This window comes from Labeo rohita, chromosome 6 (genome assembly GCF_022985175.1).
Source record: "Labeo rohita strain BAU-BD-2019 chromosome 6, IGBB_LRoh.1.0, whole genome shotgun sequence".
NCBI classification, from domain to species: Eukaryota; Metazoa; Chordata; class Actinopteri; order Cypriniformes; family Cyprinidae; genus Labeo; species Labeo rohita.
Window position 1 is genome coordinate 502,769 of NC_066874.1, and position 16,115 is coordinate 518,883.

General features: G+C 37.7%; 1 protein-coding gene across 1 annotated transcript; it reads right to left on the reverse strand.

Moving 5' to 3' along the window:
• Positions 1-2,564: 2,564 nt before the first annotated feature.
• Positions 2,565-12,033, reverse strand: grap2b (GRB2 related adaptor protein 2b). The gene is given in 9 exon segments (XM_051111457.1): positions 2,565-3,131; positions 3,133-3,176; positions 3,273-3,347; positions 3,426-3,479; positions 3,733-3,892; positions 3,990-4,109; positions 7,009-7,100; positions 7,249-7,345; positions 11,875-12,033. Coding segments are annotated over 8 exon segments (753 nt in total). The 5' UTR covers positions 7,327-7,345; positions 11,875-12,033; the 3' UTR covers positions 2,565-3,001.
• Positions 12,034-16,115: the final 4,082 nt, after the last annotated feature.

Below are 16,115 nucleotides of genomic sequence, written 5' to 3' on the forward strand. Positions count from 1 at the left end.
CCCAGCTCTTTCCTGTCATCTCTCTACTGTCATATCACAATAAAAGGCATAAAAAGCCACCCCCCAAAAAGTAAAAAAACAAACAAAAAAAAAAATGAATTTGTGTATCTGTGCCTGATAACAACTGGTAAAAGCTAATAACTCATTCAGGGCAACTTAAGTCAGTGCTATATTCTTGATAGTTTTTCTTGGCAGAAGCTTTGCATTTGGTTAGCTAATAAAATATTAAAGCTTAATTCAATATTATGTGGACAATTTCTTAATTCTGTCATCTTGGTATCATGGACTCATTGTTTCATACAAACGCAGCTGCTGCCATTTTTTTTTTTTTTTTTTTTTTCTTTGTACACCGTAATGGATTATAAGATAACTAAAAAACTAGTACTACTACTTAATTATTTATGTGGTAAAATGTTGTGTTAGAAAACTTGTATGACTGCACTGTATCCCTAAAATGTCTAGTTTGAACTTGCCGTTTGCTAGCAACTGATTTCTTCATGGAAGCTTTGCGTTCAAATATTTCAACTCAGTAATAATTTTGACATGAAACATCTAAATAATCTATCAAGCAGCTGTGTAATAAGTGAGATAATGTACATCCAGCCAGTTGTTATTGCAAAATAAAGATGTATATTATCCCTTACTTATAATCTTAACTCAAGTGTTTTGAAAGGATTTTGAAAGTCTGAGAGTAATCAGTGTTAAGTGCCATTGTAAGGTTCACTCTGCCTGGTTTAAATGTTTCAAAATGATTAACAGTTGAAAATATTAGAAAATTAGGAAAGTAATCAAAAAGTAATTAAAACTAATCAGTTACATTAATAAAGTAATTGAAAAATTACACTACTTATTACATTTTAAATCAAGTAACTTGTAATCTGTAACCTATTACATTTCCAAAGTAACCTTCCCGACACTGATGGTGAATAAGTAGCAGCTACAGAGACGTCACAGTCACACAATCAACAGAGACCGAAATCACAGAGACACACAGCAACATACTGTCTCGTGTGTGTGCGTGATGTCACATCACTTTCTCCTTTTATACTGGCCCATGCTGAAACGTGAAGAGAATTAGCTCAGCCGTGTATGGTTTGTCAGGGTTCTTCAAGCAATCTCATGTATTTTTCACAAGGATACTGTGATAGCCCTATTTCCACATCAGTCTTCGCATTATTTTACTAGTTTCTTGTATTTTTCCTCCTGCTTGTGAACACAGTAAATCCCAGGAAAAAGGTGCACTTCCATAATGTACTTACAGTGCTCTATTTTCACGCACTAATTTGTACTTAATATACTAAAAATCATTCTTCAGTAATAATCTTAAGAACATCTAAAGCCTGAAACACACAGCACAATTTTCAGCTGTCCCAGACGACATCGTGAAACAATTGTGGCGATTTCTGTGATCGTGGCTCCTAATCTGTGGTCCTGTGTCGTACAGTGAGAAAGGTCCAAAGACGGCCGTTGTCACGGTCTTGTGACTAAAGATAGCCTATGACCATTTTTTGACAGTGTCAGAAATTTAGCCTAATCAACACACGGTGTGTTTGCTGCCACGTCCCACGTTTACTGACCAGCCAATAAAAATGCAACATGAAATTAACGCGACATGGCGCTAAAACTTGAAACTGCACTTCCTCCTTCCTCTTTCAATAGGTGTCATCATCATAGAGTGACATGCATGTCGCACCCAAGTTCATTAGATCCATGTCACACAGTGTGATCCGCAATGATCATATAGGATTGCTAAAATCGTGCTAAAAAGGCTTAAGTGTACTCAAATGTGCTATTTTGGGACACCATGCATATGAACAAAAATGTGCTTTTAACATACTATCTCTGTATTACAAGAAATGTATTTAGTAACCACACTGTAAAAAACAATTTGTTGAGTCAACTTGTGTTGTGGCTGCCTTAAAATTTTAAGTTCAGTCAACTCAAAAAAAAGTTCATTCAACTTGAAATGTTAAATTATTCTAAGTGACAACTTAGATATTTGAGTTGAATCAACTTAAAATTTTAAGGCAGCTGGGTTACTTACCCATCTGTTAAGTTTAGCAAACACAAATATCTAAGTTGTTACTTAGTCCAACTTAACATTTCAAGTTGTCTAAACTTATTTTAGTTGACTGAACTTAAATTTTTAAGGCAGCAGGGTAACAAATTATTTTAAGCTGACTCAACAAATTGTGTTTTTTATTTTTTACAGTGCACTTGTAGTACACTTGACCCCACTAGCGCAGGGTTCCTCAGATCTTGCCCTGAAGGGCCGATGTGCTGCAGAGTATAACTCCAACCCTGATCAGACTCACCTGTGATTTTCTAATCATCCTGAAGACATTGATCAGCATGTTTAATTAGGGTTAGAGCTAAACTCTGCAGTAAGGTGAATCTCATGGACCAGATTTGAGGAGATGCTGCCCCGTAGTGCCAGGCCTGCCTGAGGGTGAGCACATTTTTTGTTTTTGGGTGAGCTATTCCTTTAAATGAGGACAAAGTAGGATGGGGCTTGGAATTGACTGGAGTGGAACTGATAGTGAAAAGTAGCCACACAGACCAGCAAGTGAATAGATGCTTTATGAATTTTTTTCAAGAAAGTTTTTGGTTTAACATGCACTAAGAAAGAGAATTCTGACATTTTTCAAAATTGTAAGCGAACCATTCATTTAATAACATCATAACTCTGTATGTGTTATTAAATATGGATGTACTTATGTAATACTTGGATAAAGATCACATCTCAGGAACATTTCATACAGTCCATATGCAGAGCATCATAACAGTTCTGAAAGACTTGTTTGTAAAAGTGCTCAAACTGAACACCCAATTTTTCCAAATCTCTGATGTGTGTGTGTGTGTTCTGTACACATGACAAGGTGAAAATGTGTTTCTTAAATTCAGAACTGTACTATTTATGCATATATCATTATTTTGCAACATCACAACTCAAAGAATAGAAGGTGAAACGCCTTTCCAGCCAAACATCTGTCACGGATCCTCAGACAGGATTGGTGTAGTTGACGGGGAAGAGTCCGGTTCTCCCGCGCAGAACACCTTTCCACCAAAAACGATCAGACTGATCTAAAACCTCGATTATATCTCCAGTGTGAAAGTTCAGCTCATCTGCGCTCCGCAGTGAAGTCATACATGGCCCGAACCTGCAGCGCAGACGCCTGCACACACAAACGAACAGCACTGTGTGATTCAGCGCTACTGACAGATCGGATGCTTACGCTGTGTGTCACATGACCTGCGTGTGTGTGTCTCACCTGCGGTGGCGGTAGTGGTGAGGGTTCGGGTGGGCGAGGATAGGCTGGAGCTGGTGTTCTGTAATTGTGTCTCTCCTGCAGAAGAAAAGCATAATTTGAGACTGAAGCTCATCCGATGACTGACTGACGTCACGTGAGTGGCAGCGGCTGTACCTGAGAGATGGGTGGCGGTTCAGCAGACTTCTTGTGTGGGAAATCAGGTGGATTCTGCGTGAGAGAAAGAGGCAGAACAGAAAGAAACACAAACAGTGAGCGTTTGGAGAGAAAAACATTGAACACACTGCTAGGAGTGCTTTAGGTGTTTGCCAGGACATTGTTAGGTGGTTACTGTGTGTTCACTCAGGTGGTTTCTAAGATGTTAGTGGTTAGATGGTGTGGCTAGGATGTTCTAGGTAGCTGCTATAGTGTTGCCGAGGCATTGCTAGTAATATTGTCATGGTTGACGAGTGGCTGGACTCACCCGCTGCTCTGTGAGCAGGAAGACGCGGCTGTGTTTGGAGATGGAGTTTTGCGTGTAGAACTCCACCAGTCTGTTGAGGGAGTTGAAGGTCTCGCTCCACAGGTAATACTGACCGCGCCGCTCTCTCATCACTTTAAAGTGCTGCACATCATTCTCATGTCTGAAAACACACCATATAAAAACCATTATGTTCATGCAATATCCCCATAAACATGGAAGCTGGTGTGTGTGTGTGTGTGTGTGTGTGTGTGCCGTACCTGACTGAAATGGAGAATTCTCCCGGTGAACTCTGGGAACCTCGGATGAGGAAGGATCCGATCGGTTTGCACATGAGTTCTTCCTGGGCTGAATGACGGCTTGTGTTCTCCTGATACCAGCTGAAGAAACACTGCTTTAATATGACGTGTTCTTTTAAATTTGAGCAATGATATTTTGAGCAAAAGATATTTTGAAGAATGTTGGTAACCAAACTACACATCTCCTCATCTTACCATTCTATTGCACTCAACGATTATTTACAGTTACAAACATTCTTCTAAATATCCTCTTTTGTGTTCGGAAAAAAATCTAACTGGTTTGGAACATCATGAGGACGAGTAAATGATGACAGAATGTTCCATTTTGGGTGAACTGTCCCTTTAATTCTTTAGTAAAAGTGAATGTTCCCAAATAAAAATACACAGATAAAGAACAAATATACTAATGAATGCATCATAAATGCATTTTGTGATTCACCAGGGCAAAATATTTAACTTGACAGCTTAAAAAATAATGCAGAACCGATAAGATATGGGCTTGGCAAAAATAATAAATAAATAAAGCACTTAAAAAATCAAGTAATATTTTTAGTTGTTTCAAGAATATAGGTCTTTTGTAGTTCTTTCTAAATCCTATCACTACCAGTCATCTCCTCTAGATGTCACTGTCTTGTTTATCCTATTTATAATACAACAGTCTTAATTATGTAGATATAGAACTTTGAATGAATCCAACACATTTTTCAGCATTTAACCGCTTGTATTTTGACAATAAAATTAAAAAAACCTTTGACTCATAGTGATGGAGCAGATCAGTTTCTGTAGATTATTGTGAGTTCTGGGGTGTCAGAGAGACAGAGCCTCTGTTCTCACAGAATGTTTACTTTATACATGTGGCTTCATTAAAACTGAACGGAACGGAAGGTTCTTTATTACCACATAAAACAACCACAGGGCGGGACTTGATCTTATCCACAGGCTGTTGATTGGATTGAAGAGCTGTTTACTGGAATAGAGACAGAGCTGATCGTGACTGTAAAACTGCGCTGCAGTTCAAACATGTCCAAATGAATTGATATCAAATCAATATCCAGTCCTACACTTTAATACTAGTGTTACGGGTTTGTTCAGATCACTTTGAGCACTAGAGATAATGAGGACTGACTAGGCGAACATCACTAACTAACTACACAATGTTGAGTGTCAGTTGTCTGTTGCGTATTGGTCAACCTGGTGTTACGCAAACGGAATATTGCAACTATTCCGTTTGCTCTCTGTGGCAAGACATTTAATCCTTTAAACATACTAGTATTTTATCGAATGCTTCTAGTATTATTTTGTTACATTTTGTTTCATCTTATTTTGTTAGCTACTTGTACCTATTCCATTAAGTACTAGTACTTGTTCATTAGCTACTAGTACATATTCTTCAGCTAATAGCGCTTATACTTTTTTGGGGGCTAATCTAAAGAAATTAATAATTATTCATTAGATACCATGTTAGATACTAGTAATTATTTCAATAGCGAATTATAGCTACTTTACTGTTACTAGAAAGACATTTTACAGTTTTACCACTGACTTCTATGCAGGGCCTAAAATGAACATTCGCCAAGTGCCAAATCGGCGTTGGCGAGTAAATGTAATAGTGTCAGTCCCCTTTGGCGGGTAAAACTTTTACAAATTATAAAAACGCAATGTAGTGAAAACAACAGCCAGTTTTTAAAGAGATTCACTTGCTGCTGATGTAAGCGAATAAAATAATCTTTTCTGAAGATAACATCATCGTGACTGGTTAGCTGTTTTGTCATAAGCGACAAGAGCGGATCAAATAATAGGATACAGACGGGCTGATAAGGTCAGAGAAGTTTGATGGCTAATTTGTCCCTAGACAAGGTTCTAATAACTTTTACCTGAGAAGATATTGCTGTTTTGTTTCAGAAGATTAAGTTTTCCCTTCTTTATTCTTCATAACCTGAGAATGTGGCGACACGTACCTGGGGTTACGTCGGAATGGAACGGAAACATAACGAGCAAACATCAGAAAGTCATGACGGTTCTCAGTGTTTTAGCGAGAGATAGTGTTTCACTGACAGTGGATAAAAGAGAGAATGGTTTGTATTTGATTCTGTACAACTGTTTCGCACATACTCTGTTTGCAGTGTGTATATGGTGCACATTTTTCCATGCTCATGTTAACGGATTTGAGTGTTCACACTGCACACGGTTGTGGTCTGGCAGTGTGTTCCAGGAGCGCTGCGTCTGCAGCAGTATAGTGATCGTTCCCACACCGAGTTTATTTTTGCTGTGCTGGATGCGCTGAATTAAAGTGACAGCTCATTGTTTGCACTAAATATGACCATGGATTGACACAAAAATGTAGTAATTACACCATAAAAGTAACTAGCAAAAAGAGTTTCATGGCTGGTAAAAAAATTCTTTGGCTGGCAAATTTTCTCATGTCATTTGTTTGTTTTAGGCTCTGCTTCTGTGCATTTGGAGTAAGTACTTGTATCTAATAAATGTGTACTAGTAGCTAATGAATAAGTACTAGTATCTATTGAATAAGTACTAATAGCTACGGAATAAGTACTAGTATGTAATAAAAAAATACTAGTATATATTTAATAGGTATGAGTATCTGATCGTATATAATGATTACGTACTATTATCTAATAACAGGTACTAACATCTAAAAAAATAAGTACTAGTACCTAATGAATAACTACTAGTATATAAAAAATATGTATTAGTCACTATTGGAATACATAGTCAGAACTGAATAATTGATATCTGAATGACACGTCCCAATAGAAGTCAATGGCAAAATTTGCATAGTTAGAATAGTTGCTAGTATCTAATGAATAAGTATTGGAACCTAATGGAATAGATACTAGTAGCTAAAAATAAGTACTAGCAGCATTAAAATTAGATGCTAGTTTATTTTATAGATTAAATGTTAAAATGTCTTGCCAAAGAGTCTGGCAGTCGTGTTTCAGTGAGGTGTGACGTCTGTTACCTGGGGAAATGGATGTTGATGTAATTCCGTGGCACGAATCCCTCCATGCCGTTTATTTCTGCTCTGAACCAGTCATCATTGGTGCCTAAAATCTACAGAGGAGCATGTGATTAAACTCATTTCAGGAGCTCCAGAGGACTGGCGAACTCAGGTGTAACGTATCTGAATGGTCAGAATAATTGAATGAGTTGAGTGCATGTGTGCATGTGTGTATCTGTGTGATGTAAATGTTGAACACACCTTGATTGTATCTCCCTTCCTGAAGCTCAGCTCGTCCTCCGCTGTGGCGGTGAAGTCATATTTCCCTGTCGCCTCCATTATGGAGACAACTCAGAGACTAGAACGAGAAACAATGCATACACAGAGTGAATATTGCAACTTTAAAGAGTCGAACACATGGCAGTCACACACTGCAGACATTTACATCACAACCAGCCAAACACTCACATTGCAGCACAACCACATGAAAAAGACGCAGATCAGCCAAACGTGACAGTTCTGCCGTTTACTGACCCTCATGCCACTTCAAACCCACCTGACTTTATGTCTTTTGTTTGGATGACATGAGGGTGAGCAGTGTTGACTGAATGATTACATTTGGATGAACTATCCCTGTCTTTGTTCTATTGGTCAGTCATTTTATGGGTTGAACTTAAACACCCAATGACATTTAATACAAACTAAACTGTGTTTGGTCACGACTAACTCAATATTTTCAGCTTTATGCTTACTGAGACATCACAACACAACCTCTGATCGAAAGCTCACGCAACCGATGACCTAAAAACAACCAAAACGACATCCAGTGAACAGGGAACGTTTCTCAGAACGTTCTCTCAAAGTTTTGAACAAACGTTCTGTCAGCAATGTCAACACAAGTTGTCTAGTTTTTAATAATGTTATCAAAACATTATCAAAAATAACAAAATTTTATTTCTACAGTACACCATTTATGGAATGCTTTTCAATTTAGTTGGCTGTAATGTTTTTTAAAACGTACTACTTGCTTCAGATGATTCAGAGAACAAAAGTAACGCCCAACAAAACATTGTTCTAATGTTCTTCTTAAAGTTGATATGATAAAAAAAAAAAAAAAAAGAAAAGAACAAAAGTTCATAACACATTTAAAAAACTGGATGTTTTGAATGTTCTGAGAATGTAAAAAATGTACACATCAAACTTTTTGAGTTATAACATCATCTGATTAAATAATGTTTGACAAGGAAACTACTTTGACTTGAGGAGCTGAAAAATGTATAGCATAAACACACCTAAACACAGGCAAATTAACTTATCTAACTGAGTGATGGCCATTTTAGGTTATATCAGCAGCTAGTAGAGCACAAACTAAATGTCAGCCATTGCTCTGCGTCTGAACATTTAGGCAGCTGACTTTGCCGTGTTTGCAGTGCACAACACTGATTTCAGACGGACTTTTAAGGCACCATAACGACTTAATGATCTTCAACAAAACATAACTACGCAAATATTTCATTACCGCAATACTAATTTCTCACTAGAAATGACATCAAACGTGAGAAAAGACAAAAGTGTACGTTTACACAAACTGACCATCAACCGCAGCTTTCAGATGACATCTTTTTAGGTCGACTACAGAATCAAACACAACGGATTGTGGGATGTGGAGAATGAAGGACACATCTGCTGCCCCAGAAATCAGAAATCAATCAGATGAAGGTATTTCAGTGACACGATCGTTGGATTCTGTCATGCTGTGTTCCGTTCCTCCGTCCGTATGCTGTTTGCAAAAGGCAGTATTTTTCTGCTGGTGGACGCAGCTGTAGAGTCAGTGTAAACTTTCATGTGTCCACCCACAATCTAACCATGATCTCTGTTCTTCAGCACAACGCCAACCACAAGAACACTTCAGCACAACAGAAACTTCTTTAAATGTCAAACATAGCATTCAACACTAACAACGTCCCTTTACTTAAAATAACGCTTCATTTCGACATTTTCTGTCTTTATCTAGCCCTACAAAAGCATGCTGGGAACTCAAATCCACTGCCTAATTTTCAAAGCCATCTAGACAATTTCAAGTTACTACAATTTCATAAAAAAACTGAAATTTGAGTTTAAATCGCACATAATATTAGGCTGATGTAATGATCAGCGTTATTATGTCAGCAGAATTCATCAAAATAATGTTTGCAACTTAAAAGGTTTAATTACGTTTTCTTTTTAAACAATCGCGTTTAACAATTCGCAATACTTAGACCACTTTTTCAAAACTCTTCACAGAGTGAAGCACAACATCAGTCTATGTGAGCTAAACCCATCACAATGAATAAATCTTTTAAATGGCATGAATTCTTTTCTCACCCACACACAAACATCACTAACACTTCATGTACCTACAGGCCACTTTTCACGTTTATATGCTCTATACAAAAGTTTTAAACCTAAGTTCAAATCTTAACATAGTACAAAGCAGAATTAGACAACAATTTGCTATATTTCTACAGTAATACTATATTAAAATATTCCGAATATTTAAAAAAAAATGAAATGCTATAAAAAAGTTTGATTTAGCTGAACACCCACACACGTGTTAGTCTTAAAATTCCATTACCATCCTCACAAAATGACACAAATTAGGAATGTAAACATGGACTATGTAACAGTTATTTCTAAACAGTAGAGAGTTTTAATCTTGTTTTAAAAAAAAAAAAAATAACACGAAAACAAACTTGTATAATGCTGTCTGTTGTTAGTGTTTTTAGGTCATTGTTTTATGAGTGACAACGTGTTTGTTGAGTGAAACCCTTTAGTGTTATAAAATAATGAGCTGAATTGAAACATGTATGAAGTTTTTTTGGTAGTTTTAGTGCATTCTGAATGTGACATAACGGTTGTGCCGAGATGAAAGTTGGTTAGGAGAACAGTGTGAAGAGTTTTGAAAAGTGACCTACATGCTGAGAAATGTGTCAGATCGTAAAAATGTGTAAATCAATAAAATAGAATTTGACTTGCAGCCATGCATTTATATATTTAAGTTACTTAAGTGCTAATAGGTCTCCTGAATTTCGTTTAGTCAGAACACGGCAAAATTATGTTTAAACGGGCTGCTTTTCCTACAGCAGTTTGTGTACGTGACTAATGATCTCTTCTGTTTGAGAACACTTTAAAAGAAGTATAATTTCTCAGGCCTTTTTACAACTTTGATAACATCACGGTTTAGAAATTATAGTGGTTACAGTATGATGAATGCTGCATCAAAACTGCATTCAGTTAAATGTCATCTAAACAAAATGCTTTTTAAAAGTAAGGTATTTAAAAGTAAAAAAGTTAAGTTTTGTTTTTTTTTTTTTTTTTTTTTTTGTAGAAATTTTCACATCAAAGTGACTTTGAGCTTACTGAATGTTTTTTTAATGCTGGAATATACTTGCGTATGTACTGATCACCTATCGTGTTCATCTGCAGTGACTGATGATAAAAACACCAGTAAAAACCACACTGTGCATTCAGAGCTGGGACTGTAAACCTGTAATTCATTTATTTAGTTTTCTGGGAAACATTAAAATATTAGCATACAGTAGTGCTAAATGTAAAAATAAGATCAAAATAAGAAAAATATTTCATCGTTCTGTTCGTAATTCACCGTATTTCTGTCTGGAGCGTCAGTAAATGTTTTCATCTTTTGTAGAAGTTGTTCAATCTCTCAACTGTCCTCGTGAAAAGATGAATCTCGTAATTTGTTGGAAAGGGGTTAAAATACGTAGATGATGCTGGAAAACAAAAGAGTGTGTAGGAGCTGGAGAATGAACAACAACTACAAAACATAAAAACAGTCATGAATCATCCAGGTAATGACACATGGTATTATGATTTCAGGGTATGTAAACTTTTGAACAGATCATTTTATAAACAGATTTTTTTTTTTGTCTTGTGGAGTGTATGTAAACATCCGTTATGTGAAATAGCTCATTCAGGGCAGTTCTAAATAACAAATAACACAGCATTTTCACGATCCCATCTATTCTTTTAAAGTGATGTAGATTTGGTATATTCTTCAGGGGTTTTGTGAGCAGAGCTGCCTGAAGCTGAAATTCCCCAGAATGCGGTGACGTGTTCGTCTGAGGTTTGTACTGTAAGCAGCTCGTGTTCTGCTCACCTGCTTCCGTGCGTTTCTGCACCGTTGCAGCTGCAGCAATGCAAAGACTTTCATCTCATTTGTGTATTGTTTTTGCTCACGGATCACAGGCTGATTCGCTTCACCGAAACACACATCTGATCTCAGTTTAAAACGGGAATCTTGCAAAATAACGGTTCAGAGCCAAACACTGACATTGTGTGCTGGCTACACGTGAAGTAGTGAAGCTAGCTGTCACATTTCACTTTATATTGTTCAGTAGGTTGCTTTAATTTGCTAATTTATGAAATTTACCAAATTGTTATTACATTGAGAGATTTTATTCTATTAAAATGTTATGAAATGACAGCATCTAAAGCAAGTGTGACAACATGCCCCTAACCTGATAAAAATACTCTTGTTCTGACAACACAGTTCAATCTTTCAATTAAAATCTGACTTCATCACATATCAGCTCTTGTCTGATGTCAGTGTGCTTTTGTTCTATGAAAGTATTTGAAATTAAAACAACAAAACATCACTTGTGTAAGTTTGACTCAAAGTCTGGTAGTTACAGAGATCCTGTGATTTTAGCCTCGGTTTCCCCTTTAACATACTCTAGATGTGTGAGTTTATAATCAACAAATGCACTTTTATCAGACATGCTATCTCATCATGAGTCTCTCTCGTGTTTATTTCTTACTATTTAATGCTGAATGTTCAGAAAGAGACACCGAAGGATCGTGTGAATCTAGAAAGATCGTTGTACTTACAGCTCATGAACTGATGAACCGCCTGTCGTCTGAACCTCACGATGTCAGCTACACCTGCGGCTTCCCACCGAAATATTGTTTCAGAACATTTGAAGAAGAGAAGTCAAGCTTATCTCACATTAAACACGACATGCGCATGCATGACTGCAAAAAGAGGAAATAGAAAGTGTAAATCATCTTCCCCGCCCTCTGTGAACACACACACACACACACACGCACACACACAAACACATTTGTTCACTATATTAGTGACTTTTTAAATTAAATTAAATTAAATTTTGCATTGCTGAACTCCAGCTCTAAACAAAGCATCACAGAAACCTGTGCAAAACTTTCATTCAGACATGACTTAATCAATTTATAATTTACTTTTTAATTAGTGAGGACCAACGAACACTTTCTGACTAGTAGGTTATCATGATACTTCACTATGTCAGTGAGGGCATTTGGCCATCACAAGTTAGCAAGTGTACACGCACACACACACACACACACACACACACACTCGCACTTCCTGTCCGTATGAACACAGGTTCGTCTGACAGAGATAAGTGTGTTCAGTCTATTTGTACTTCTGTTATTTTGGTTGTCTTGAATGTTGCACTGTTTTCGTGTTTGGTGATTTTACCCATTCACTAGAGTCACCATAAGACAGCAAGACTTTGTTTCCCGTAACTCACCACTTAACCGCTGTAGTTTGATGAATCATTGCAGAAACGAACTAACTAGTCACAACTGTTTCCAACTGTTTGCATCACTGTTGTTTGAACTGCATTGGCTCAGCATTATAGAACTGGCATTAGTGTCATCGCACGAAGGTGCTGGACAGTGTTGGGCAAGTTACTTCCAAAACCTAATACATATTACTAGTAACTGTCTTTTAAAAGTAATTAGTTACATTACAATATTACCGTCTCTGAATTGTAATGCGTTACACTACTGTTGAGTTTCACCAAAATATCCCCAGAAGTATGACTAGGCATTATAAAATGCCAAAATGTAGTTTATTGCTGCTCATTATACATCCAGTGGTGTCACACCCCTGTGGACTGTTTTGTTGGTTTCTCCCTTCTGTGCCCATATATGGTCTTTCCTGTTCCGTTCCTTGTTAAGTCCTTATTGGTTAATCACCCACACCTGTCCTTGTATCGTTAGCTGGAGGGAAGGGATCCTCCAGTGTCTGGAGAGTGTCCGGCCCCAATCCAGAACTAGCCCACCGGCCCACCCAGAGCCCAGCCAACCCACACTCGCCTCGGGCTCGCCTCGGGTCTGCCAGTCTCCATCGGCGTCATGGCTGGAGGATCCCTCGTCTCCGCCTCCAGCCTCTGAGTCCTGGACTCAGCCACCCCGGCTCTCAGCTCCACTGTCGCCCGTCGGTCCACCAGCTCCACCGGGCTCCATTGTCCCTCCGGCTCTGCCTTGGTCGGTCGTCGTCCTGCCATCGCCTCAGGACTCCACTCCTCCGGCTGCGCCTTGTCGCTCCGTCCCACCGGCTCCGTTGGGCTCCTCCCTCCCTCCAGCTCTGCGTCCGCCTCAGTCGCCAGAGCCCTGGGCTCTGCCTTGGCCCTCCGGATCCTCGGTGCCACCCAAGAGGAGTTGTCCCCTGGAGTCGTCAGTCCTTCCTCCACCATGGCTCCTCCCTCTGCTCCGCCGTGGAACACCATCATGGCTGTGGTCTGGGTCTCGCCTGGCTCCTCCTGCTCCGAGTCCCTTCTGTCTGCTCCCTGGCTCCTCCCTCCGTCAGACCCGCCCTGGGGTCGCGCCTTCTGGGAGGGGGGAGTAATGTCACACCCCTGTGGACTGCTTTGTTGGTTTCTCCCTTCTGCACCCATATATGGTCTTTCCTGTTCCGTTCCTTGTTAAGTCCTTATTGGGTAATCATCCACACCTGTCCTTGTATCGTTAGCACCCCTTTATAAGTTGTATTCAGTTCAGTGTTTGTTGTCGGATCTTAAAGTTATGTTGGTGTGTGTTTCCCTGCTGTTCCTGTCTGGAGTTACCTTTTGTGGATGTTATTAAAGACTTTTTTGTTATATTTCGCCTTCCTACATCTCCTTCTACACACTACATTTTTGCGGTGTTGGTAAATTCACCACTTAATTTTGAGTTAAAATATGTTGTTGTAACTTGCGTTACTGAGATTATAACAAGTAATATTATTACCCAAAATTGATTAGTAATGCGTTATATTACTGCATTACAGCAAAAAGTAATATACTACTGTAATATTATTACTTTTGTAATGCGTTACTCCCAACACTGGTGCTGGACTAATAACTTTTAATCAATTCTTGATTGCAATGAGAGTTTTTCCTGATTGCCAACACACTATATCTTTTACAGTTATTGTTACAGTGTTTTGAAGAGATCTCACTAGTGTTCTGTAGGCAGTGCAGTAGTTTGTCGGGTTTGTCATCTTGAGTTTGATTCTGACAAAAGAGAATATTTTTGGACTAAAGCATTTGATTTTTGTTTATAGTTGTGAGAAAATGGTGAATTGTTAGAAATTAATAAAAGCTGTAATGTCAGATTATTACAGATTATCTTCATGGAACAGCACACAGACATTCAGTTTTTAAATCATGTTAACACTCTGTATGTAACTCCTGAAGGCCGTTCATTCAGAGATGTCAGAGATGTACACTGAAGTATACAATCTGTAGAGAAGGTAATGTAATAAAAAAAGAAAAAGAAAAACACCTGTGTATTTGTTCAGTTTTTGTTTGTTTTTAATTAAAAAAAAAGTTAGATTTTTGCCAAATGAACACACTAAAAGCCTGAAGGAAAAGTACATTCACATCTATACAGTAGAACACATGAGAAGAACGTTCAACATTTTTAAGCAATTAAAAAAAACAGAACAAGTAATGTTAGTTCATCTTGATTAGTTTTTGTTTATTAGTAAAAATTGAATTGGATCATTGAAGGCCAGCAGCCAAGACACTGGTTAATAAAATGGGTCATTCTTTGTGTAAAATTGTGTCATTCTTAGTTGCATTTCACTGTTTTTATTCATTTTAAGTGAGATGAATTAATGCATGGGGACAGGAGAGGTTTCAATCAATAAATGCAAAAAAAATAAAAAATAAAAAAATAAAAAAAGCAACTGGCGTTACTTATTTCAAAAAGTAACTCAGATATTTTCTTGTAAATTCAAAAGTAATGTGTTACTTTACTAGTTACTTGAAAAAAGTATTCTGATTACGTAACTCATGTTACTTGTAATACGTTACCCACAACACTGGTGCCATCTGGCCTATACACTGAGTTTTGGTAGTCTAGAGAAAAGAATGGGATGCAAGAATGCATTTAAATTGTAAGATGTGATCATAAATGATCCACAGTTTATCAGTATAGACACTGTGATTCACTGTGTGAAGAGTTTTGAAAAAGTGACTCAAGAATTGAGAAAAAACTGTAAATGGAATGAAGGATACAGAAAAATACACGTTTCCTTGCTTACTTGGTTAAAAAGCATGATCTATTAAGTCCACATGCTTGTCATACTAATGAGAAACCCCCCGGTTGAGAGCTGTAGTTCCAACCACACAACATTGCTATTTGCAAATCATTTAACTATTTTAGTAATAAGGAACTTGTGATCATAGATGGATAATGATGATTTTGTGAAACAAAAACACAGTGAAGCACAACAGCATCTATGTGAGCTGAGCTACAAATCTTGTACTGAAATGTAAACATCCAGTATTTATCATGTACTACAATGAATTCTGAACAGTTGTTTTGTAAAGAAATTTGACAAAAGCAAACACTGTGTAATGTTACTGTTATCTGTGTTTTTTAGGTCATTGTTTTGGAATGATAAGGCGTGTTTGTCGGATAAAAAACTTTACTGCATTTTGAATGTCAAATTAATTGATGTACTTAAAGTTGTAAAAGGACTGTGTGAAGAGTTTTGAAAAAGTGACCCGCCCTAAGTACTGAGAAATGAATGTGTCTTAGCGATTGTTAAAAAAAAGTGTTCTAGTGCTTTATCGTCATTTGAGATGCATCTGTCCACTTCGCTTTCATACTGTGAAGTATGGCCAGGACATTCTCCTAAATATCTCCACTGGGTTTCAAAGAAGAAAGAAAGTCAAACAGGTTTGGAACAATGTGAGAGTGAGAAATGACAGAAAAATCATTTTAGTCTGTAAACACACACAGAAAAAAACCCCAAGACCACAGTGAGAGACGGGGCACTTCTAAAAATAAAGGTTGTTTGTCGGCACTGATGGCTT